The sequence below is a fragment of the Anopheles nili genome, chromosome 2 (genome assembly GCF_943737925.1).
Source record: "Anopheles nili chromosome 2, idAnoNiliSN_F5_01, whole genome shotgun sequence".
Classification (NCBI taxonomy): Eukaryota; Metazoa; Arthropoda; class Insecta; order Diptera; family Culicidae; genus Anopheles; species Anopheles nili.
In genome coordinates this window covers 62,399,203-62,421,700 of record NC_071291.1, presented here as the reverse complement: position 1 = coordinate 62,421,700, position 22,498 = coordinate 62,399,203, and the positions used below count along the sequence as shown (strand labels likewise).

The 22,498-nt window shown below is 51.7% G+C and overlaps 1 protein-coding gene across 1 annotated transcript in view; it reads right to left on the bottom strand.

The window, feature by feature from the left end:
• Positions 1 to 209: 209 nt before the first annotated feature.
• LOC128731202 (uncharacterized) overlaps positions 210 to 22,498 on the bottom strand; it is a 28,823-nt gene continuing 6,534 nt past the window's right edge. The window contains exons 6-17 of the mRNA XM_053824307.1: positions 21,663 to 22,426; positions 20,951 to 21,231; positions 20,656 to 20,858; positions 19,074 to 19,451; positions 15,634 to 15,775; positions 13,328 to 15,558; positions 13,130 to 13,242; positions 12,660 to 13,041; positions 11,041 to 11,151; positions 1,403 to 10,957; positions 581 to 1,300; positions 210 to 485 (exon numbers count right to left, since the gene is read on the bottom strand). Coding sequence (XP_053680282.1) covers positions 210 to 485; positions 581 to 1,300; positions 1,403 to 10,957; positions 11,041 to 11,151; positions 12,660 to 13,041; positions 13,130 to 13,242; positions 13,328 to 15,558; positions 15,634 to 15,775; positions 19,074 to 19,451; positions 20,656 to 20,858; positions 20,951 to 21,231; positions 21,663 to 22,426 — 15,156 coding nt within the window. The remainder of the gene's footprint in view (positions 486 to 580; positions 1,301 to 1,402; positions 10,958 to 11,040; positions 11,152 to 12,659; positions 13,042 to 13,129; positions 13,243 to 13,327; positions 15,559 to 15,633; positions 15,776 to 19,073; positions 19,452 to 20,655; positions 20,859 to 20,950; positions 21,232 to 21,662; positions 22,427 to 22,498) is intronic.

Sequence of the window (22,498 nt, the reverse complement as noted above, 5' to 3'; positions counted from 1 at the left end):
AGAACCTATGCACGCACTGAACATGCTGTGTTTTGTCGATTTCCCTACAGCTCGTGTAAATTACGTTCAACTGAAAATGATGACGAGGTAACATGGTACGATGGGTTGCGGGCGACGTACGCACGTACGCCTCGCCCGCAATGTTTGGTTGCGCTATCTGCGCGCCGGCGATTGGAAACCACCGGGACACGAACGCCTCCAGGGCTGCTTTAGTTCATCCATTTCTTGCAGTTGGGCGCCCCACACATGCAGGATATCTTGTGCGCGTCGTCCTCGATGTCGAACTTGTAATCGTAGGACAGCTCCTCGCCGCGGTTGATGCGCCGTTTGGCGAAGATGATGATGCGCAGCTCGCGATCCACCTCGACAGTTTCCGTCACGCAGTTCGGGTTACAGGAGTGGTTGATGTACCGCGCCAAACCGCCACTCAGCGTGGCATCGACGACGCGCTCTTCGTCGAGCCGGAACATGTAGATTCCGCGATTCTGCGAAACAAAAAAAAAGAAACAGGCACCAAATGTAGACGATCGGAGGTCAGATGATCTGGCATTGGGAGGTTCCAGCGCACACTCCACCCTACCTTGGCCTCGTATTGCTTCTCGCGCAGTTCGGACACCTCGGTTCGGATGACCTCACCGATGTACTCGATCACCATGGTGTGCTTCTCGAGGTCACGTGCGGCATACAACCCGAGTCCCTGGATCTTGGAACGGGCCAGGAACACGTTGTTGCGCCACTCCTGCTTCATCTTCTTGTACTGCGAGCTTTTCGAGTGCACGAACTGCTTGCTGTACGGGCAGGCGACCTCGCCGGCAGGTGAACTCGTTGGTACGAACGTTGGCCGCTGGCTAGCGGAACCGGTTCGCTGCGTGTGCGGTTTCTTCCACGAAAGCGTGTGCTTCAGCTTTGGTTCCGTACGGGCCGCTCCGGACGGGTTGATGGCCAGCGGCAGCTCCAGCAGCGGGTTGCGTCCGTATTTGAAGCGATAATCCGTTAGCGTTTCGATGCCGGGCAAGCTTTCCAGGATGCGCACCACGGCCGGTTCTGTCAGCCCGAACAGATCCTCGCCGCTAATGTACCGCGGGAAAAGCTGCACGATGTGACAGTTCTTGCGCAACAGCGCCATCGGCTCAAGGATACGCTGCCAAACGGCTTTCGGTGTCGCATCGCGCAGCTCAATGTCTTCCTCGGACGATTCCTGCACCAGCACACGAAACTCTGGCCGCCCACAAACGTCCGCGATGGAACAAATGTACCGGCAGCGCTTGTTCGGACGACGCATTGACCAGTAGAAACGGATCTGCACGCAAATAAACAAACGAAATAGCAAGAAAAAAAGAAAGAAAATGAGAATGGTGTGTTCCGGAATGCCACTGTGGCCAGCGGCGGTGACAACACTTACAATTTTATAGCCAATTGGGTAGATGTAGTTGGGCGTGTGGAAACTCTGCAACTGGTGCGGCAACAGCTGACCGACGTTCAGGAAGATCAGACTGCCCACCCGCAGCAGATTGTTCGACTCGGAATGGTGCATGACGGACGCCACCTGGCGGCTCTCGTCCCGATCGACGTACACGCGCCGCTGCACGCTCAGTGTGGTCAGCTCCGAATCCTTTTCCGTCTTCGGTGCGTGCGTTTGGCACATGGTGGTTTTGTTCTTGTAAAACACGCAGCTGTCCTTCATCGCGCAGGTCAGGTGGTACACGTTGGCGCACCGCGTCTTGAAGCACTTCACCGTAGCGCCTAGATTGCTGCAAAATGCGCACACCGACGTGAGGCTTTGCTGCAGTGCGTTCTCCAGGTTCATCAGCGCTCCGTTTACGGTTTCGTACACACCGTCCGACCAGAGCGCACAGTTCAGGTGCACCCACTTGTCGACGTCGTAGTTGAGCAAACGGGACGGACCATCGGCCACCCCGTCACCGACCGTGTGGCAGAAGATACAGCGGCGCGTATCATCCGGCATCTTCGGTGCCGGCGTCACGGTGATGCTCATGCGGAACAACGTCTCCGTGATCTCCTTTTCGCTTGGCTTCTTGAACCGCTGCACGCCGAAGCAGTTCGGCGTGTACACCTTGTACCGGATGCCTTTCATCTGCTTCGAGGGTGGTGCACCGGATGCTGGGTCGTCGACGTCGGAGTGTTTCTTCTTCCGGTCACCGCTCTGTGGGGATTCTCGCACGCTGCCGCTGCTGCTAGCCGAGCTGTTCGCCGTGGCGTCCTCCATCTCGACGTCGTCCAATATTTCCTGCTTGATTTCCACGTTTCCAATGCTCGAGGAGTTCGTACTTGGTGCGTTTGCATCTTGCGATTTGCCTCCTTCGGCGGAGTGTGCCGAGTTCGCGGAGGCGCTGTCCGCTCGACCGTCGTCCAGCAGGATGCTTGTCGGGCAGGATTTGAACTGACGGTAGCACTGCTCACCACAGAAATACAGCTCCTCCGATTCCAGGTCTTCAGCACCGCCACTCGACAGCAACGGGAACTCGGAAGCGTTCGCAATGATGATGCTGTGCAGTATGACCACGTCGCAATGTCTGCAGAACCGCGCCGAACCGTTGAGGATGGTTTGTATGTCGATCGGGGCGCCCTCCTTGCCATCGCGGCCCTTCGTGCGATACAAACCGAGTTTCTGGCTTGTGGGTGATACCGTCCGTTCCACAATCTGATACGTCGAGGGTGGCGGAATCTCCAGCATGTGCGCGAGATCACGCAACACCCCGAAAATGTCCTCCACGGCCGATGACGTGAGTGTCAGCGTGACCGTCACATTGCTCGTATCCTTCAACGGTGTTGGTGGACCAAATCGCGACTTGACACCCAGCAACGTTTCCTTGAAACCTTCGTTTTCCTTGTTGCTGCCCGCCACATTCACCGCACCATTCGGACGCAGCGTATCGGCCGACAGGGTGATGCCTTTACGCAACCGGATGGGGATTGGCGCCAGGATCGGTATAACGGGTGACATCCGCTTGTACACGACCGCCTGATCCTCCTCGGCCGGGTCTTCCTTGATCAACCGCAGACCCGGAAAGCTGATGGGTGATTCCCACCGGATGCACTCCGGACTGGACGTGCTGATGATCGTATCCGGTGAGTCCAGGTCGCGATCACGCACGAATTCGTACCGATGCCGGTCTTCCGTTTCGAACTTGATGGGAGCGAACTCTTGATCGTAGAATCCGCGGTGCGTCGAGGTTGGGGCCACCTCCGGTGGGGGATCCTTCACTCCAAACGGTTTCGTGTTGTAGAAATCCGCCACCGAATGTAGCTGCGCGTTGCCATAGCAACCGACCAGATCGCCACTCGCAATCGAGTAACCCTTCAGGTTGGTGAACTTCGCCAGATCACCGGTCCCGAACAGCGAGCATACACCGTAGTTCCGTGGGAGCTGAGGCTCTAGGATCTGCATCGGCGGTAGCTGTCGCAGTTGCGTCATCAGATTGTCGATGCACGTGTCGTAATCCTCCTCGATTTTGGCCGACTTTTTGGGCTTTTTCTTCGCCTGGGTGTGCTGGTTGTCTTTGTTCGATTGAATCTGCATCTGTCGGCGATTCTTCTGATACTCGCGGCGTTTCTTCTTCTTCAGCTCCAGCGCAATCTCGGCCGCCGTCTTGACCGGCAACTCCGGGCTGGCATCGACTGGTTCTTCCTTGATGACGACAGTTGGGGCAATCACGGGCGAAGGACCTCCATCCGGGCGGCTAGCCGCAGCGGCAGGAGCAGCGACATCCCCGGTAGTAGCCAGAGGCGATTTCATCGCAGGAGAAGAACCTTGCGTCAAACCAACCACCGTAACGGAGGTACCGGATGAGGAAGTCGAGATCGCAGACGGTGGACCCATTGTCGAAGGGGATGCTACCACCGCGTTGCCACTGGTGACGGTGACGGTTACGGTGCCGGTAGCTGGACTGACCGCTTGAATGGACTGCTGCTGCTGCTCGTCTTTCCGACCGGCATCAACCGGAGTTTCTGCTCTGGGAGCAGCCGACGGAGGTCTGGACGGTTGTTGCTGCGGACCAGGCGATGGCGTTGGTGTTGGGGTGCGCGAAACCGTGGTCTCACCGTGCACAAAAACAGGACTCGGTGCGAAACGCTTCTGCTCATCCCCAGCGGCCGGTGGTTTCGTCGTAGTGGTGACAGTGACGCTAATTCCCCCCGCTGTGTGCAACACGGGTGTGACGGCTGTTGTGGAGGTTGTCGTTGCATGGGATTCCCGTTTAATGATTGTAACATTCGCTTCACCGACGGTCGGCGGGTTGCTCACGGTTGGCAAGGACGAATTTGGTGCCCGTGCTTGCAACTGGGTGGTATGTTGTTGCACCTGCTGCTGTATGGTGAGTTGCTGCGGCTGCTGTTGTTGCGCTGCGGAATGCTTCACGGATGCCGTGACCGAAGCGGGCAACGGCTGTGACAGGACGGTCACAACTGGCTGTGGTGTTTGAATCTGTGTGACGGTGATGGAACCGGCTTCAATCTTTACCGTCCCCTGGGCGATGGCAGCAGGTCCGCCGCTTGTTGGGAAACCTGCGGCAGCTGCTGCGGCCGCCTGCATCATCTCTTCCTTCTTGATGCTGGCCGCAAGCATGTTAGCAGCGAGGTTAGGTGTCGGATGGCTCGACGATATTGTCGAAGGTTTCGAGACGAAGGAGGTTTCTCTCGAAATGAGCTTCGGTTTCGCGGATTCCGTCGGCGTGCTGCCACCGGTACTGCTGGAACTGCTCGTAGCAACAGCGGTCGTCGCGGTTGATACAACTGCCGTACCACCTACGGAAGATACAGCTGCGGACGAGCTCACCATCGCAACTGTTGAGGCCAACGTGGACGGTGGAGGCGCTGTCACGGGTGTCGTCGTGGATGTCGCGGTTGAAGATATCGACGTGATCGCGGCCGCAATCGCCGGGATGGATTGGGTGGTGATGATCTGTATCGCCGGCGGATTCGCCGACGGAGGAATGATGGGCCGAGCAAGCTGTGCCTCGAGTGAGCTAACTACGCCCAAGCTTGGGGCTCGCTGGCTGGTGATCAAGCTCGGTACAGCTCGACCGATCGGCGAGGGTGCAGGCGATGATACCGTGCTGGAACCGCCGCTGTTTTGCAGCAACTGTTTCAGCAGTACATTCTGCGATTCTTCCGACTTCGTGGCGGTACCGGTTCCGGACATGCTCGAAAACTTACAGCCGCTTCCGCTCGACGTCGGTTCTGTCTTCGGGAGGTTTCCAGCGGCTCCAGACGTCGGACCAGTTGTCGAGGTGGAGGAGCTTACGCTTGTGTCATCGGACGCGCTGTCGACTGGTTCACTTTTGACCACGTGAGTAGCCGCCTCCAGACTGAGCCGTTTGCTCAATATCTGGGAGGAAGTTTCTCGTCCCTGAACGTGTGCAGGTGCTTCATCGGTGGACTTAGAGCGCCGGAAAGATGCAGCACTTTGCAGTTGGTTCTGCAGCAACGTGGAAATGGCCGATGCAGCGCCACTTCCGCTGGTACTTTTCAACAACGGTTGCGACAGCGTAGCGCTCAGTATGCTGGTGGTAGGGTTCGTGGTAACCGATGACACACTTAGGTTCGTAATAGTGGCAGCTCGCGACGTGCTCATCACTATCGATTTGGTTTGACTGCCACCGGTTCCATCTCCGGACGCGACAACAGTGCCTAGGTTCAGAATTCTCGTCTGCCCCGTCGCTTGGTTGGTGCATATGATTTGTTGTTGCGATGACGAACTCTGCAACTGCGATTGATGAGACGGCTGCTGTTGCTGCGCCGGTTGCTGTGATGTGGAAAGTGCTTTGAGCTGTTGCTGCTGCTGCTGGTTAGCGTTGCTAAGGATGGTTGCGATACCACTGGCACTACTCGAGTCAACCGAGGTGACGATCGTTTTACTGATCGTGTCACTCGTGGCTGGCACTATCGTCGGGGCTGCAGAGATCTTCACGAAACTGCCGCCACCACTACCTCCTGGTTGGCTCTGGATTATGACGCTGTTACCACCGGCCGTGAGCTGTTGCATCTGCTGCGACTGGTGGGGTTGAATTTTAATCTGCTGTCCACCCTGTCCTTGCTGCGTCAACACCACAAGCTGCTTCTGGGTGTGATTTTGACCCGCCTGCTTGTTCGGTGTACGCAGCTGCTTGACGACGAGAAAGTTGCTGTTTCCGGTACTGATCGTTTGACCGGCAGGCAACCGGCTCAGCTGCAACTGTTGCGTAATCAGCTTCGTGCCCGGTATTTGCGTTATGGTGGTCGATGAAAGTGACGGTCCGCCACCGCTTTGGTCCGACTGCTTGAGGAGGTTGGAGTTGCTGGCGATCGCGGCCGCTGGCAGGATCGTTTTCCCCGACACCGTCTTCAGGATGCTGGCGATGGTTTCCGTTTTGCTCATGTTATCCCCCTTGGACGGAATGATCGTGTCGAACGTGATGGTGGAGATGTTGCTGGAAGCCACAGTTGCGGCGTTCGAAGTTGCCGTACCGGATGGTGCGGACGAACCGGATGGGGCCATGGATATGACGACACTCGGTGCTCCGGTGGTACTGCTAGTGGAAACCGTGGTGGCGTTCGCAACGCTTATTGAGGACATGATGGAACGGACCTGCTGCGATACGTTCATTGCGTTCAGCGTCAGCTCGTTGGGTTGGGACAATGGGGACAACTGCGGTATGGAGGAAATTATCCGCTGACCCGAAGCCCCCGTGAGTATGGGACTGCGAGAATTTTCGCGTGATTTCGCAATCACATGCACCGGTATGATGTTCTGCTTGCTCTTGATGGTCGGTTCCGGAGGTTGCTGGTTGGAATCCGTCGTCGCCGATGGTCCAGCGTCTTGACTTGCCAGCACCTCAGGAGTGGTCGTTGAAACGCCACCCACTTTTATGGTACCTTCCTCTAGTGAAACCCCAGCAGGGTCGGATTTTTCCAGTGGCAGCTGCTCGGCATCCTCCTGGCTAATCGAGCTGTCTGGAGAGATGGAGTCGTCTTCGAATATCTTTGTCGGAAGCGACGTATCTTGCGTCACGGTGAGCGAAGACAGTTTAGCATAACTCAGGCTGGGTGTGACCGGAGCTTTCGCTTTGGCCGTCTTAACCATCATTATGCTTTCGACCGGTGGTTGGGCACTGTTTTGTGAAACACTAAACCCACCGCCACCAACCGTACCACCGGTGGTCGAGATCGTCAAGGTGTTGCTTGCAGCGGAAACCGCGACGGCTGCTGGTTGCGTTTGCTGTTGCAAAGCTGCCACGGTTGCGGTCCCAGATGCAGCGGCCTGTTGTATTTTAATCTGCGAACCGACGGTGATTTGCTTCTGCTGCTGTATCGTGACAGCGGTTCCTGGACGAGCGAACGTTTTCGTGATGAACGGTGCCGATTGGTTCAGATTCAACGAGGACAACGTAACGATGCTGGTGGTGTTAATTTTTTGTCCCGCAACGGCTATCACCGTCCCACCGGAGGGGTTCTTCGAGATGTTGCTGATCGACAACGCACCCGACGCGTTGATGATCTTTTTCGAATGAGTTGCAAGTGTTGCCGTCTTGCTGACAGCGTTCTGGTCGGCGCCGGTACCAGTCTTGGCCGGTCCGGCCGTCATCGGGAAGCTCTTTAGGATCGGCACTGAAATGGTAGTGTTTCCGATCGACAACTTTGCCGTCGATTCCGTCGCATCCTTCACCAGCCGCTGGTGAGCTGCGGAAACGATCGGGCGATTCTGCATCAACGACTGCTGTATGGCGATGCGGGCCGTCGGATATGAGATGGGTTTCGGGTTTTGCTGCTGCTGAACCGTAACCACCGTCAATTCCTTCTTGGGTGTGGCTGCTTTTTCGATCATTTTGTCTTCCTTCCTAGCAGCTACAACTTCGATCTTCGTCTGAGAGCTTTCCGGTTGCTTTACAGGAGCTGCACCGACACCATCCTTCGGTCGGCTGTCTATCATGGCTTCGAAATCTTCTGCCGTTGTGCCAATGCTGCTTTCATCCACACACTCCACAATTTCGATTTCCGAGCTTCCCAGTAACGGTTTGTCTTTGGAGGCGCTGTCGTCCATCAACAGCTCCACCGTAACACGAGTGTCCTTTTTCGAACCACCACTACCGGTCACGGTGCCTCCATCCTCGCTGTCGACGCACTCGACCACATCATCCGAGAACAGGTTGTACTCCCCAGACGCCATCTGTGAGTCGAGCGGGCTTCCAACGATCTCATAGCCGGACGGGGCAGAACCGAACGGTTCAATAATCGCCTCATCACCATCGGCAGCATGCTGTGCGACGGAATTTAGCGACACTTCCGTGCCCACGAGTGCCTTATCGTTGTCGTCGTCGTAATCGAGCAACCGTTGCTGCTTCTCGTCCGGGCTGCTGTCGATCACCACGATCTCTTCGACACTGGTTGTGCCGGCGCTGCTGCTACTGCTGCTGCCACCGCTGGCGTTGCTGTTGGTCACGAAAATTCCCGCCGATTTGAGGCCAGACGCGCTAGTTCCGCCCGCCGCCGCCTTTTGGACGATCGTGATTCGATTTCGGTGGTGGATGAATGTCGCATTAGCGGCGTTCAACGTCGTTTGCTGCTTGCGTGACGCCTCCGCAGACGCTACCGTCTGGGGCGTTCGTGATCCCGAGGCTCCGGCAGCGTTAGATCCAGCGCTGTTTTGCTGCTGCTGTTGTTTCTGTAATTGCTGTTGCTTTTGCAGTTGCTGTTGCTGAAATGGGGCGACTGGATTAGCGCGCTTGTTCCCTCGCGCATTACCCCACATAGGCGAGCCACCGCGAAGTCCCAGCTTGATGTAGCCAAATTTACCGAACGGTAGCGGAATCGGGTTGGATGGATGATTCATTCCACCGCCACCGCCAACACCGGCATTGCCGTAACCTTCCCCACCAGGCATGGATTGCTGGCGTAGTAGCTGCTGCTGCATTTGCTGACCTTGTTGCTGCTGTTGCGGTTGCTGCTGCTGGCCATAATACATCATAGGGCTTTGCGGCATGGGAGACGAGTTGGGGGTGCTACCATGGCTTAAAAGCGGCGACGGTGGTTGCTGGTGGATGGGACTTTGCTTTGCGAAGTTCATTTGCTGCTGTTGCTGCATCTGGTGCATCTGCATTTGCTGTTGTTGTTGCTGCTGCTGCTGTTGCATTAGCTGCATCTGCTGGTTTGATTGCTGCTGTTGCTGCATCATCGTTGGAGTGGTAGCTCCCGAATGTTGCGGTGATTGCTGTTGTTGTTGCTGCTGCTGCTGCTGCATCATCTGTTGCTGCCGTTGCTGCTGAATTTGCTGCATACGTTGCTGTTGAATGAACTGCATAGTGCGCGGGTCCATTGTTTGTTGCGATTGCTGCATCGATTGTTGCGGATTATTGCCACCACCCGGGGACATAATCGGTTGCGGGCTTCCCAACGGTGAGTTGTACCCGGAACCCGCCGCCCCCGGTTGCATTTGACGAATGTTCGGGTTTTGCGACATCAGCTGTTGTTGTTGCTGCTGCTGTTGCTGCATTTGCATGCTGTTTGCAACGCGCATACGCACATTCGGATCATTCGGAATCGTTTGTGGCCGCACGAAGCGCGTTTGATGTTGTTGCTGTTGCTGCATTTGCTGTTGTTGCAGCTGGGGGTTCATCATCGCGTTCGGCATCATCATGCCCTGCTGCTGGTTGAATTGATTTCCTGGGCTAGGTATCATCCGACCGGGTCCACCAACAACGAGTTGCTGACCGGCAACACGATGCTGCGGTGATGTCATTCTAGGAGCAGGGGATGTCAACCGCCCGGGCAAGGACGGCGATGGCGAAGGACCTCCGGGACCTGGACTGAACGGATTTTCGTCAATCTGCGAATGAGGTGTCCCGATGCGCGGTGAAGGTTGCATCGTACTGTACGGCGACATTGCGCTATTCGAATTGGTGTGGTTACCACCGGGACTTTGCAGCACGGAAGAGTTCACGCTGGCCGGACCAGGACTGTGCGATAGCAGCGGGCTGGGAGAGTGTAGCGGGCTCTGGTTGGGTTGCAAAATAGGATTGCTCAGAGGCGACTGCACCGGTGGTTGGTAAAGCGATCCCGGTTGGGAGCTTGGCGATGGTGACATCAATGGTGACGGTGGCGCGATCAAGGAATGGGCCGGCGAACTGCCCGGATTGCCGACGGCAGACGTCGAGCCGGGTGTTTGCGGTTTGTTCGACTGGTGTTTTGTTTTGTACTCTTGCAGTATAACCGTATGCTGGCGCTGTTGGCGACGAGCGTTTTCCAGCTGCTTCTGAACAACCGTATGATCGGCCGTTATCTTCTGCAGCTCCTTCGCATCGTTGTCGGCCAACTCGTTGCCCTGCTTGCGCAGGTGGCGCTGCTTCGTGTTCAATTGCTTCTTCACCTTACGCAGCTTTACGATTTCCGTCTCGTAGTACTTCAGCTGATTCGACAGGGTCGTGTTCTGTTGGTTCAGCCAGTTCTCATAGTTTAGCTGCAGCATGCGATCCTGCTCGGTCGCGATCGTTTCTGGTGGTTGCGGTGGCTGGGGTTGCAAATTCGCCTGGAACAGCGGGATCGGTTTGTTGGCAGACGGGTCAACCTGCGGTGTAGGCACACCCGTCGCTGTTGCCACCTGCATACCCGGCTGTGTGTTCGTCATTACAACCTGGTTAGTTTTTGGCATTTGGTTGACGAGCCCACCGCCTGCAATGGACGGTTGTTGCTGTTGCTGGCCAATCACATTCATGCCACCCGTCGGTGCTGACTGCGTCGCTGTCTGAGCACGCCATTGAGTGGCCATTCTTTGTTGCTGTTGTTGTTGCTGCTGTTGTTGCATTATGAACTGACCACCGTTAGGCGATTGCATCTGCAACTGATGCATGACTGTGGGCGATTGCAGCTGTTGTGGCTGGTTTGTGTGTGTAGAGGTGGTCATGATGCCTTGCTGTGGTTGTTGACGACCCACACCCTGCTGATTAAGTAGCAAACGTTCATAGTCCTGAAATGTACGGCCACCATTACAAAAACCGTTTTATTTATACAATACCGATTGGAATTTCTCCATATTCCAAACCATCGTACCTGATCATTTATCATGCCTTGGTTGGGTGGCATGTCGCTGGTTTGCTGAAGTTGATTCGCTTGCTCGCGCTTTTCCTGTTCGACCATGTCCTCCAAGAGTAACCGCTGTTCCTGCACATGAACAACAAGACGACACGGTTATTAACATGATTAATTGCAACTGGTTCACGTAATTCCCGACCACGCGGGCTCTCTAAACACACGATAACGCTACATTACATATCAACACACGGTATCGAGATATGTTTCGGGTGAAGACAACTATTAGCATCTAAAAAGTATTACCAAGATAGCGTGAAGATGTAAACTTCCAAGCTCAGCTACGGTAACTCTACACGACAAATAAACGTGCGCCATTCATGGTACACATGGCGCTGGAATGCCACCCAAGTCCACAGGCGGGAAGAAGGAAGGATATCACGCATCTGGCATTACGCGCGTTTCGGAACACGCAACAAACCAAAGAAACAACCAGAACACGGCTCCCTCAAGGAAAACGATAAAGACCTACTGGCGGTATAGATCGAAGCACGGCACTAGGAAAGAAAATGAACTAAATTCCTATTCGCATTCCAATTCAATCGGTGAAAAAGAGGAAAATAAGAACAAAAACAAGGCTGCATACGATGGCCACTTCGACTTCGTGAGCGCGTGCACAATCTACGCTACACACCCCTTTTTTTAGTTTCCGCCTGGGTTCGACGGAAAATGCATGAAAAAAATCCCCCATCCCAATACGGCCCGGTTACTAAAAAACAAAACCAAAACTAGCGAGCGAGCGAACTAGCGGGTGTCGTTGTTTGGTGTGTTTTCGGAACAGAGATCCAAAGGTGAAGGTGGTGTCCCCTGTTACGCTTTTGCCAGAAGGCTAGTGCAGATAGTTAGTTAATTTGATTCGGTGTGGTAATGAAGGGTGCGCTTTGCCGGAACCGGGTGTTCTGGTGGATCTCTCACCTTAAGCAATAGCGATCGTCGCGAAGAAGTATTTGGTACGCAGTACTGATTGTAATATTTCGCGTACGGCTGATGCTAGCGTTCAAGGAGGGGGAAGAAGAAAAGGTAAATTTGATAATCTCTCATGATTTGTATGATGCATGGGCAAACGGAAATCGATTATCTTTTTGCGCGTTATTTCGTGCTGTGTGCAACCAGTGCACAAAACTGTCAAAAACTGGTGTATCATTCATGTTTTTTATTCATTTTGCATCGAATGAAATACCGCCCAAAGCCGGTGTAAAGGAAAAGTTGAAGAAAACAAAAAAACAACACAAAAGCATAAAACGCAAATGTTCACACATTTACAAAACAAAAATCATTAACATTATGAAGCAGATTGGGGACAAGAATGGCGAGGTTGAGAAGAGCTTTACATTGCTTTTCTTAAAGCGTTAAAAAAGGTACGGCTTTAGAAACCACCCCTGAAAGTCTTGAAGTTACAGGTCACTTCTTGGTTCAAACGATTCAGAATTTCGTTTGTTGAATTACAAAACGTTTACAAAAGAAATCAATTGAAAAATAGTTCACGTGTGTCGACGCAATTGTATACACCTTTGAATGGCGTGTATTTGGGTACAGCGTTCAGCTAAAGTTCAACAAAACAACGTTTGCCAAAAGCTCACCTGCATGGAATTGCCACCAGCTTGCACGTTGGGTCCGGTTTGATTGCCAGGATACGGTGGCGGTGGTTCAGGATATGGCGGTGGTGGTGGTTGTCCAACGGCCACTGGGACGTTTTGGGTTTGTTGCTGCACACCTTGCACCTGTTGCTGATTTAGCTGCTGCTGTTGTTGTTGCTGTAGCATCGGCTGCGACTGATTGCCAATCTGCTGCGGTTGTTGTGACTGGCCCGGATGGTTGCCGGTCGTTTGTATAATCCGATTGCCCGCAATTTGCTGCACCATTCGGGGTTGGTTAGGGCCGGTGGGAAAGATGTTTTGCATCAATCCGCCACTGGTGGCTCCCAACTGCTTCAACTGCTGCATGCGTTGTTGGTTCATAAAGCTATCGGAATAAACAAAAAAACCAAATTTCAATGTAAGTCAAAATGATCAAATTTATATTCCGCAAACACAATTAGCCCAATCCTTACCTCGCTTTCATACTAGAAGGTCCGGCAACACCGCTCGCCGTTGCATCCTTCGTCATCATCCTGGGTCCCACGCCTGCCATCGTATTTTGGCCCATTACGGTCCCAGACTGAAGCTGCGGAAAAGCCGAAATTTTTGAATTAGCATCTGTGAGAGTAGATTTTCTTTTTTCGCTTCAAACGATCATCGATTCAACGTACCTGCTGCTGTTGCATTTGAGGCTGCAATTGCTGGACCGACGTCTGCCCGATCATATTCGGGCGCACTGCCTTCATATGACCAGCAGCGCCAGACATTTGCTGTTGCGATCCACCCGCAACCGAATTCAGCAGCTGCTGTTGTGTGCTGAATTGTTGTTGCGGCTGCAGCTGCTGAGATTGCTGTTGCATCATTTGGTTCTGAACCGACACAAAGCCACCTGTTTGCATCGTGTTTACAACAACCGTTCCCTGATGTGTCATATCCTGCTGCTGCATCATACCACCCGGTGCGCCATGTCTTACAACGGCTACACCGACCTGCTTGTTCGCATCGAAAGGCGCATCAACCGTGTCGCTCTGCTTCTGTCGGTTCTTGGCATCGGCATCCTTTGCTTCGTCGTCCAGCTCTAAGCTATCGAGCAGGTTCGACTTCTCGCCGTCGGTTGTATCGAGTTCTGGATCAGCGTACTCCAGTATATTGAAGTGATCTCCCATCTCGGCTGTCAACGAGTCCAGCAGCTCGGCATCGTCGTCTCCCAGTTCGCCCAGCAGATCACCAACTCCTTCCACCTCACCCATACCGGTGTTGTCTTCCTGCTCCAACTTTTCCAGCTCGGCGCTTACACTGTCCGGGATTTCAGATTGTCCACTCGCCGACGGTGCCTGCTGTTGATGCTGAGTTTGTTGCTGTTGCTGCTGTTGCAGCGCTTGAGGACCACGGGCCATGCCTTGTGTAGGAACGTGAGCTTCCCCTTCTCCAGCTAGGCGCTGTGCGAGCAGAGCAATATTTTGTTGGTCGGTTTGAGACGACGTCATAGCCTGTGGTTGCTGCTGCTGCTGGTTCATCATTTGCTGCTGCTGCTGCTGCTGTTGGGAATGCATCAGCTGGCCATTGGGTGCCACAAATTGCGTCCCATCGGAAGCGTTGGGTCCGTTTTGTCCAACCAGTTGCATTCGTTGGCGAAGGATTTGTCCTGGCTGCTGTTGGTGTTGCTGCTGCTGTTGCTGCATGATACCTTGTTGTGTTATGACCATTTGATTCGTACCAGTAGTTCGAACGATTTGCTGTCGCACCAGTATCTGATTGTTGGCTCCGATCACGATGTTTCCTGTTGGACGAATCATTGTTCCGGGCATGCGCGGGCGAGCCATCATGTTGGGGGGCAGTGGTTGTCTGAACGTTCCCATATCGGTAGGGCTTGACGGCATAACCGTACCTTGAGCTGGCATCATGCCTTGCTGCTGCTGCTGTTGTTGTTGCTGCATTTGGCCAGGCTGTTGTTGTTGCTGTTGCATAGGTTGCTGCTGTAAAAGTTGTTGTTGTTGTTGCTGCTGTTGCTGTTGTTGGTCATCCAAAAATCCTCCGGGAGATTGTACTGACTGGGGCGACTGCTGCGAAACGGTCTGTTGAATCATACCAACACCTCCTCCGATCGTACCACCGCCTACGTTGGATACTGTGGACGGATTATTCGGTGCCGGTAGCTGCTGCCTTTGCAGTAGATCACGAAGCTGCCGATTTCCTTCCTGAGGCGATTGCGTGAAGCCCTCCGAACGGGGAGAAGTGAAGGGCGAATTTTGCATCATATTGAAAAGATCGCCCGGCCGTGCGTATACCATCGGTCGCATTGTTCCCGATGAAAACTGTGGCCTCGGTGTACCCGGCGCTCCACCAGGATAGCCGGAATCCATCGTGTTTATGCGTATACCTCCCGGTGGAGGAACCGAGTTCGTTACCATCTGTGTGCCGGAGTATGCCGGGCTCTGGTTCGCGCTCGCTACCGGACTCTGGTGGCCCAAGGAGCGGGGCGTTTGAGGAGAATGGTGCACGGCATACGTATCTGCCATCCCTTCCGATGGTGGCCGAACGAACGGATCCATCCCTGAGTGCTGACTTGCGGGTGATTCTGGCATTATATCATGCGGTGATTGGGGTTGTTGCGATTGCGGCGAAAAAGGACTTAATGGCATTCGCACTTGCTGGCCTGCGATTTGACGCTGTTGTTGCATCTGAACCGGAAGTCCCCTAGAGGGCATACCCATGGGATGCTGGAAGTTCCCGGAGACCGGACTCGAGGGCGCATTCATTCCCATGCCACCGATCGACAGTGGCATCCGATTTTTGCTGACTGGCGAAATGAATGAACCTCTCGAGTTGGGAGATGGGCTAGCCATTGGTCCTACGCCACCAGGTCCCATCTCGGTAGAAACTTGTAGCTGCATCGTAGGATCTGTAAGTACACAGAAACCATTCGCTCACCGTCAGTAAACCGTCCAACTGTGCAAGAGTCCTCGTATAAACGTACCTTGCTGCATCCTTTGCTCCGGAAGTAACAAATGTTGTTGCGATTGTTGCTCACGGGCACGCTGTTGCTGCAACTGCTTCCATTGGCGCTCTTGTTCCGCTTCGCGCATGCTTTTTTGCTGTGCGTTCAATTTGTCCTGATCCTAGAATCGGGGGTAAACAATTCACACAACAGAAAGTCACTTTTTTATGTGTTGCTCTTTGTTCAAACGCGGTTTTAGTGCCAAGTATTGTTTTCGAATATAAGCAAATAAAAGTAACAACTAGCTATAGTTACAACCATCGATATAAGGTATCTGCAGCAGACGGATAAGAAAACAATGCCATTGATACATATAAAATAGAGCTGAAGTTTGGTTGAAAGGTAAATAAAGAAGAAAAACGATCTACCATCATTGAAAGATGTTTTCATTAACTATGCAATAATTTAAGAATATAGATCAGTTTACATAATTTGTGTTATCCTAATCATGGGCTCTAATAGTTTGCCATTCAAACGGAATCGAATACCGCATGGTAAAGCAGCAATAACCATCTAAATATTACCGAAATATCCACAGACATAGGAATAGACCCTAATCACATCCAGAAGTGTGCAATTTTGTGCGCATTTAGATCATGATCATTTTAAACAAAACAAAACAAAAGTAATAAGATCTAAATTTTTCGTACGCCTAAACAATATAAAATTCATTGTGGCGAAGCAAACGTTCTTGCTAATGTCGAATTTTTTTTTCAAATAAAACCAAACGAGAACAAGAAGATTAGAGATGCATGAAAACAGTCAATAGATAATGAATGCAGGGAATAAACTAATAAGATACCAACGAACAAACACTACGGATATAATGTGTAAGCAGATATGAAGAAGCTAGTATAATATACATAGGATGTTAGTAGAACAAACCAAAATACAAATATAACAAAACGATGAACACAGGTGATAACACACAACAACAAAATAAATTAGTAGCCAGCACATCCGCACGCATACCATCATGCATACAATTTTACACATTAGGGGATTTTTTGTTTCGAAAAAAAAAAATGAAAATTTAAGTTCGAAGATACGTTGAAAGCATTTCTCTCGATAGTTAATGAAGAAGATATACAGAGCAATACAAACTTCAAATAAACGTCCCTAAAAACCGAATTTAAGAATTTAAGAAAAAGTAAAAATTTTCAGCTCAATAAAAAATAGTTATTGTTATCATATTCCATAAAATGCTTTAAGAGGAATAAAAAAAGGATACACACCCATTAAAAAAATGAGCTACGAGTTGAGAATAAAATAGAAAACGAAACAAAGAAACAAACTAAAAAAACAGTTCCCCGTCAGATAATCGGGAAAGTATGAACAAAATCAAACTTAGCAGCTGGCAAGTTTCTAGCAAAAACCAAAAAACTAGGTATATGCACCAAAAATATGTTTTTACATTTTCTATCGTTTAAGATTCTCACCGTTTCGGGTGCGGTAGTAGTAGTAGTGGTAGTAGTAGGAGCAGAATGGATACTAGCATTACTAGTTGTGGTAGTACTTGTGATGGTAGTAGTAGTAGTAGTGATGGTGGAGGTAGAAACAATAGCTGTCACAGTACTATTTGCGCTTAACATACAGGAAGTGGTGATGGTGTTGGTAGTGGTGGTTGTTATATTGGTGGGATTGGTGACGATGGTGTTATTGGCCCTATCTGACAATGAAGGTGTGACGGCGCTAAAGGCATGATCGCTATGGGACACGTTTGCGGCACAATTGCTAACAACACTGGTGTCCTTGGCGATCGCATCGCAACTACTGCTGGTGCTGCTGGCTGTTTGGCTATTCGCCATGCTTCCGCCGATTGTTGCCGATAGAGAGGAAAAGGGCGCACCAGTGGCACAAGGACTTGCACTGACGGCAATCGTGCCCGTAGTTGCCGGACGATGACCAGAGGAGTCGCACTGATCGCGACCGATGGGCGGTTCGTTCGAAACCGTTGCCGACGAGAGCACCGTATAGTGGGGGGATTGTGACTGCGAGGTGGTGATCGATTTACTTCCGGCGGCGACAACCTCGTATCCTGCCGAACCACCGTCTAACGAAGGCAACGTGCGCATTATTTCACCCGGTGTTAGTACCCGGATCTGTTGATCGTTGATGTTCATCACCGCTACGGAAGCCGGACCACCGATGTGGCCTGCTGTCATCGAGGACGTAGCGCTACCAGGAGTACGTGGTCGCTGTGGACTGCAGGCAGTCGGTCGGGTGCCGGGACTTGATGTTTGGCCAAACAACTGTTGCCCCCCGGTCGAGATGAGGATCTGCTGCGACCCATCCTGGCATACGTTTATGATTTTGTTCACATTAGCCGGCCGTGATTGTGCGATCATATGTTGGGCGGCGCTTCCGTGCTGCTGTTGGGCCGCAATTTTATTGATTGTCTGCAAGGATGCCGCTAGGATCGGTGACTGTACGGCACCAGTTCCGCCACCGGCACTGGTGTTGCCAGCAGTTTGCACTACGTTGAACGTTTGGGGCAGAAATGCTGGACGGATATGCGCGTACCCAGGCCGCAGAACGGCGCTAGAATTCGTGTTAAAGTTCCCGTTCGGATTGACCGTCACATTCGGTGCCGGACCGTTGCGCAACCCAAACTGGTGGTGGTGGTGATGCACGGTAAAATTAGGCGCCGCGATCGCTCCTGGCGATGCGATTACGTTCGGGACGAAGATGTTCGTCCTGCTGTTACCGATCGCGAGCGTCTTCATGACGTGAGTTGGTGGCATCGATTGGTTGACTAGTACATTCACCGGACCCGGACCGGGTTCGGGCGGATTTCCGGGTGGGAATTGCTGCCGTTGCTGCTGTTGCATTTGTATCTGCGGTGGAGGTTGTGGTTGCGCGATCGCCGAACCCGACTGGCCCATGGCGGTTAGGCTGGAGAGATTAATGAACGTGTTCGCAATGTTGGCCGCCACGACCAGGTTTGCCTTCGAGCCGCCTCCGGTCACGCCGGAAGAGGAAGTTGCGACCGCACTGGTGGGTTGTGACTCTACTGGCGACGGTTGGTCCGCCAAATTGGCACTCGATGGTCGCACGATCAAATTTGACGTTGCGTTATCGTTAAGCGAAAGCAGAGACGTGGTTTGGGAACGCTGAACGCCTACCGGTTCGCTGCAGGAGCCGTTCATAGCGCCTGCTACTTGTGTGGAGGAGGTGTTACCATTGTTGGGGATTGTTGTGCTCTTGGGTAGTGTTCCGTTATGGTTATTGTGAGTGGATTGCGACTTACTACCGTCACCATTAACTGAATCTAGTGATGCGTTCGTGTTAGTATCGTTAGGAGAGGGAGGCGTGGTATTACTATCGCGAATGGCACTAAAAACATGAGTATTATTGGAAGCAGCGGCACCGAGCTCGTCTAAGCTATTGTTGCCATCATCCAAAGAATTTCCTTGCACCTCGATTAGCTGCGACTGTAGCGGCGTGTTGCTGTGCAGCAGCTGCTGATGTTGCAGTTGTTGTCCCATCGGTGCCTGCTGCAGCAACGGTTGGTTTTGTCCACCTTGCGACTGCTGCTGGTGTGGCTGTTGTTGCTGCTGCTGGTGCTGGTGCTGCTGCTGGTGTTGCTGCTGCTGCATGCCGATTGGATGCTGCTGTACCAAACCGCCAGCCACCGTTTGGTCCGAACCAATTAAGATGGAACCCGATTCCGTTGTTAGCGATCCCGATATGTTCGATGATGAGGAACAAGAGGGAGAAGATGCAGACGATGGACCAACAATGTTCATCGTACCAGAACTATTGCTATTGCCATCTTTGGGTGATAATTGTGGTACCTGAATCGAATTTGGGATGGGGAAGTGTTGCAAATATATGAACCATAACCATATTGTTTATGTTTTTTTTTGGGGGGAAAGGACAAAACAAACATACAAACGAACGAACGTGCGAACGTACGAACGTACGAGCGAACGGACGAACGAACGAACAATTAAACAAACAACAAAAGAAACAAAAAAAAATACATAGTGCAATCGAGTAAACAGAGAGTGACGAAGAAGAAAACGGACATATGAAAACGCGATCTTGTGAGGGATTCGTTGTTCACGCGCACCGAAAGCTACACTGGAGCAGCTTCATGATCCTTGGGTTTTGCGACTCGAACGTGCAACGAATGCAGAGGGAAAAACTGCGGAAAACGTAATCCACCCAAGGGGCAACCCTGAAGAACAAGCTGCCGAAAGTGTTTTGCGGACATTTGGGAGCTAAAATTAACCATCCATTAATATGCACAAAAACGTGATCGCGGTGTACTCAAAAATGGTGCCATTCCGGCCAAACGAATGAACGATTATACACGGGAAAAAAACGGTGAAACTTGTCTCAACGTTCTACCCTCTATTGTGGTTGAGGCGCGATTCTAATGAGGCGGGACATGTACAACTATCTAAATTCTAGTTTGGCCGATGGAAGGAGGGAAAAACAATGTTCAATTGCAATTGTTAGTCACACAACACGTATGGACCTAAGCTATGTATGAAACGGGGTGTATGTAATAATGAGATTATGAAGATCAAATGATGTGCGCCCAACAAAGTCGAACGGAAACGAAGATTGGATTTGAACAGTAAAGTGTTCGTTTCTGTACGGCTTTGTGGGGAAGTGGGACTTGTGAACAAAAATGAAGGTTACCATAAATTATAGAGAAAAAAAATATATATATATAATCCGATAGTGTAACAGGAAATAGTATAGTGCCCAGGTGCTTCAGTTTCTCGACTGGATATGGTTCCTACATACTAACGTGGAGAACGTTGCTTTGCAAATGTTGTTAGCTGCACGAGGCAGTCTCAACTATGTAAACTCTCATGTAAACTCTCTGATCAACCGCATTGGCAAACGAGGTAGTAATTAGACATTGTTGTTTGAATGATATTCGGTCAATTTGTTTTAAATCATATGTTATGAATAACAAAACGAATATATATGTATGTATAAATAGAAAAGAGAAGAAAGTAGTTTCGTTATGGGTATAAATACCTGCTGAGTTTTCTTCATCTTGCTGGCCGACCGGTTATCGCGGGCGTGCTGTAGGAATGGCTGCTTCTCCTCATTTGACAGCAGTCTCCAGCGTTTGCTGATTTGCTTCCAGCGATCGTTCCAGTTTGGGAACTCGGCCTTCAGCTCCGGATGGCGCATGTTACAGTACAGCACGGCGGAAATGGTTGCCATATCGCCCAACACTTTAAAAAAACGAACGAAAGACATACAGTTAAGATACCGAATACCGCTTCCCAACGAACAGGTGCATGAAATAGAAAAAACCCCAACTCACTTTCGTCCTTGCGCATTTTTTCGGACAGCTTCTGGGCACTCTTGACGTTCGTGTCATCCAGCGTGCCGATGATTTCGCCTACCCCACCCGCGACCGCAGCTCCCACCGTGCGGACACCCGTCGGTGGCTGAGACGTGTCCATAGGTGTTCCTCCGGCAGCACCCGGCACCATCTGCACACTCTGATTTGGCCACTGCCCCGTTTGCTGAATTTGCGTTTGAGGAGCTACCGTTCCGGTTGGCTGAATTTGTGACGGATCCGAAAATCCGCTCATTAAGGCTCTGTGGCCGGGGATAAAGGGTTGAGATGGGCTATTATTAGTACGGTATACGCAAAAGCCTCTACACACTAAAAAGTACTACTTATGCCACGAAAGGGGTACAGTAGTGGTGCTGTTGCATCAGGTTAGGAATGGAGGTGAGAATGACTGCTAGAGGACACATATTTTCCATCGTGCACAAGTGATGCAGGGTACGTAAAGCGTGCAATTTAAACTGATCATTTGATCTGGCTCTTTCAATCGAACTCTATCTTTTCGATATTGCAGATGATTTTTTTAGGGTACTTGCTACGCTAGAACAAAAAGGATTTTCTTTCGCAGTGCGAAAGCAGACTAATGAAAAGCCAGTAAGTAGTGCCTACACAAAATGCGGGAGGTAAATGTGTTGTAACGATGTTTTAGCACATGTCTCGTAAAAATCTCCATTCCTACCTGTTGGGCGGAAGGAAGTCATTAGAATAGTACCCTCGATTTAGCTGCTGTTGCTGCTGCGGCGACTGATTTGCATCAGTCACCGAACCAATGGGGTAAGGCATTTGTTGTTGCTGCTGCTGTTGCGGTTGCTGCAAGGGCATCATTGACAGGGAACCGGTAATCGTTTGCGGTTGCTGTTGTTGCTGCGCTCCGGCAGGACCCAAGCTCGTTGTTTGCATCATACTCGGCTGCATAACACCGATCCCTGCTTGTTGATGCTGCTGCTGTTGCTGTTGTTGCTGGAGTAGCAACATCTGACCACCCATTGGTGTCGACGGACCATGTCCGGGTTGGGATATGTGCGATGGATTCATAACCATTGAGTTTGGAAGCTGCTGAGACGGTTGGTTCGTTTGTACGCCTCGCATCGCACCAACAACAGACGATTGTTCGGAGAGCATGCCCTGCTGGTTGCCGACCTGTATCGTTTGGGACAAAACTACCTGTTGCATGGGGCGTTGCTGCTGCTGCAGCTGTTGAGCCTGTTGCTGCTGCTGCTGCGGTTGCTGTTGATGAACCACTGGCAGCTGAGGTTGCTGTGATGTGTGCAGCTCTTGCATTGGCTGCTGTTGCTGCGAAGGAGGATGCAGGATCGCTTGTCCGCCCGCTGCTAGATACCTCGTAGTTACAGCCTTTTTCGTTACATCGGTGCTGTGCGACGGTGTCGACGTGTTGGACGTGTAAGGCGTCATCGAGCTTGCAAGCATTGATTCCTGAGATTCCTGCACCAGGAAGAAAAAAAAATTAAAACCTGTAAATGATACACCACAATCGGGATCGTGGTGCGGCTTTTA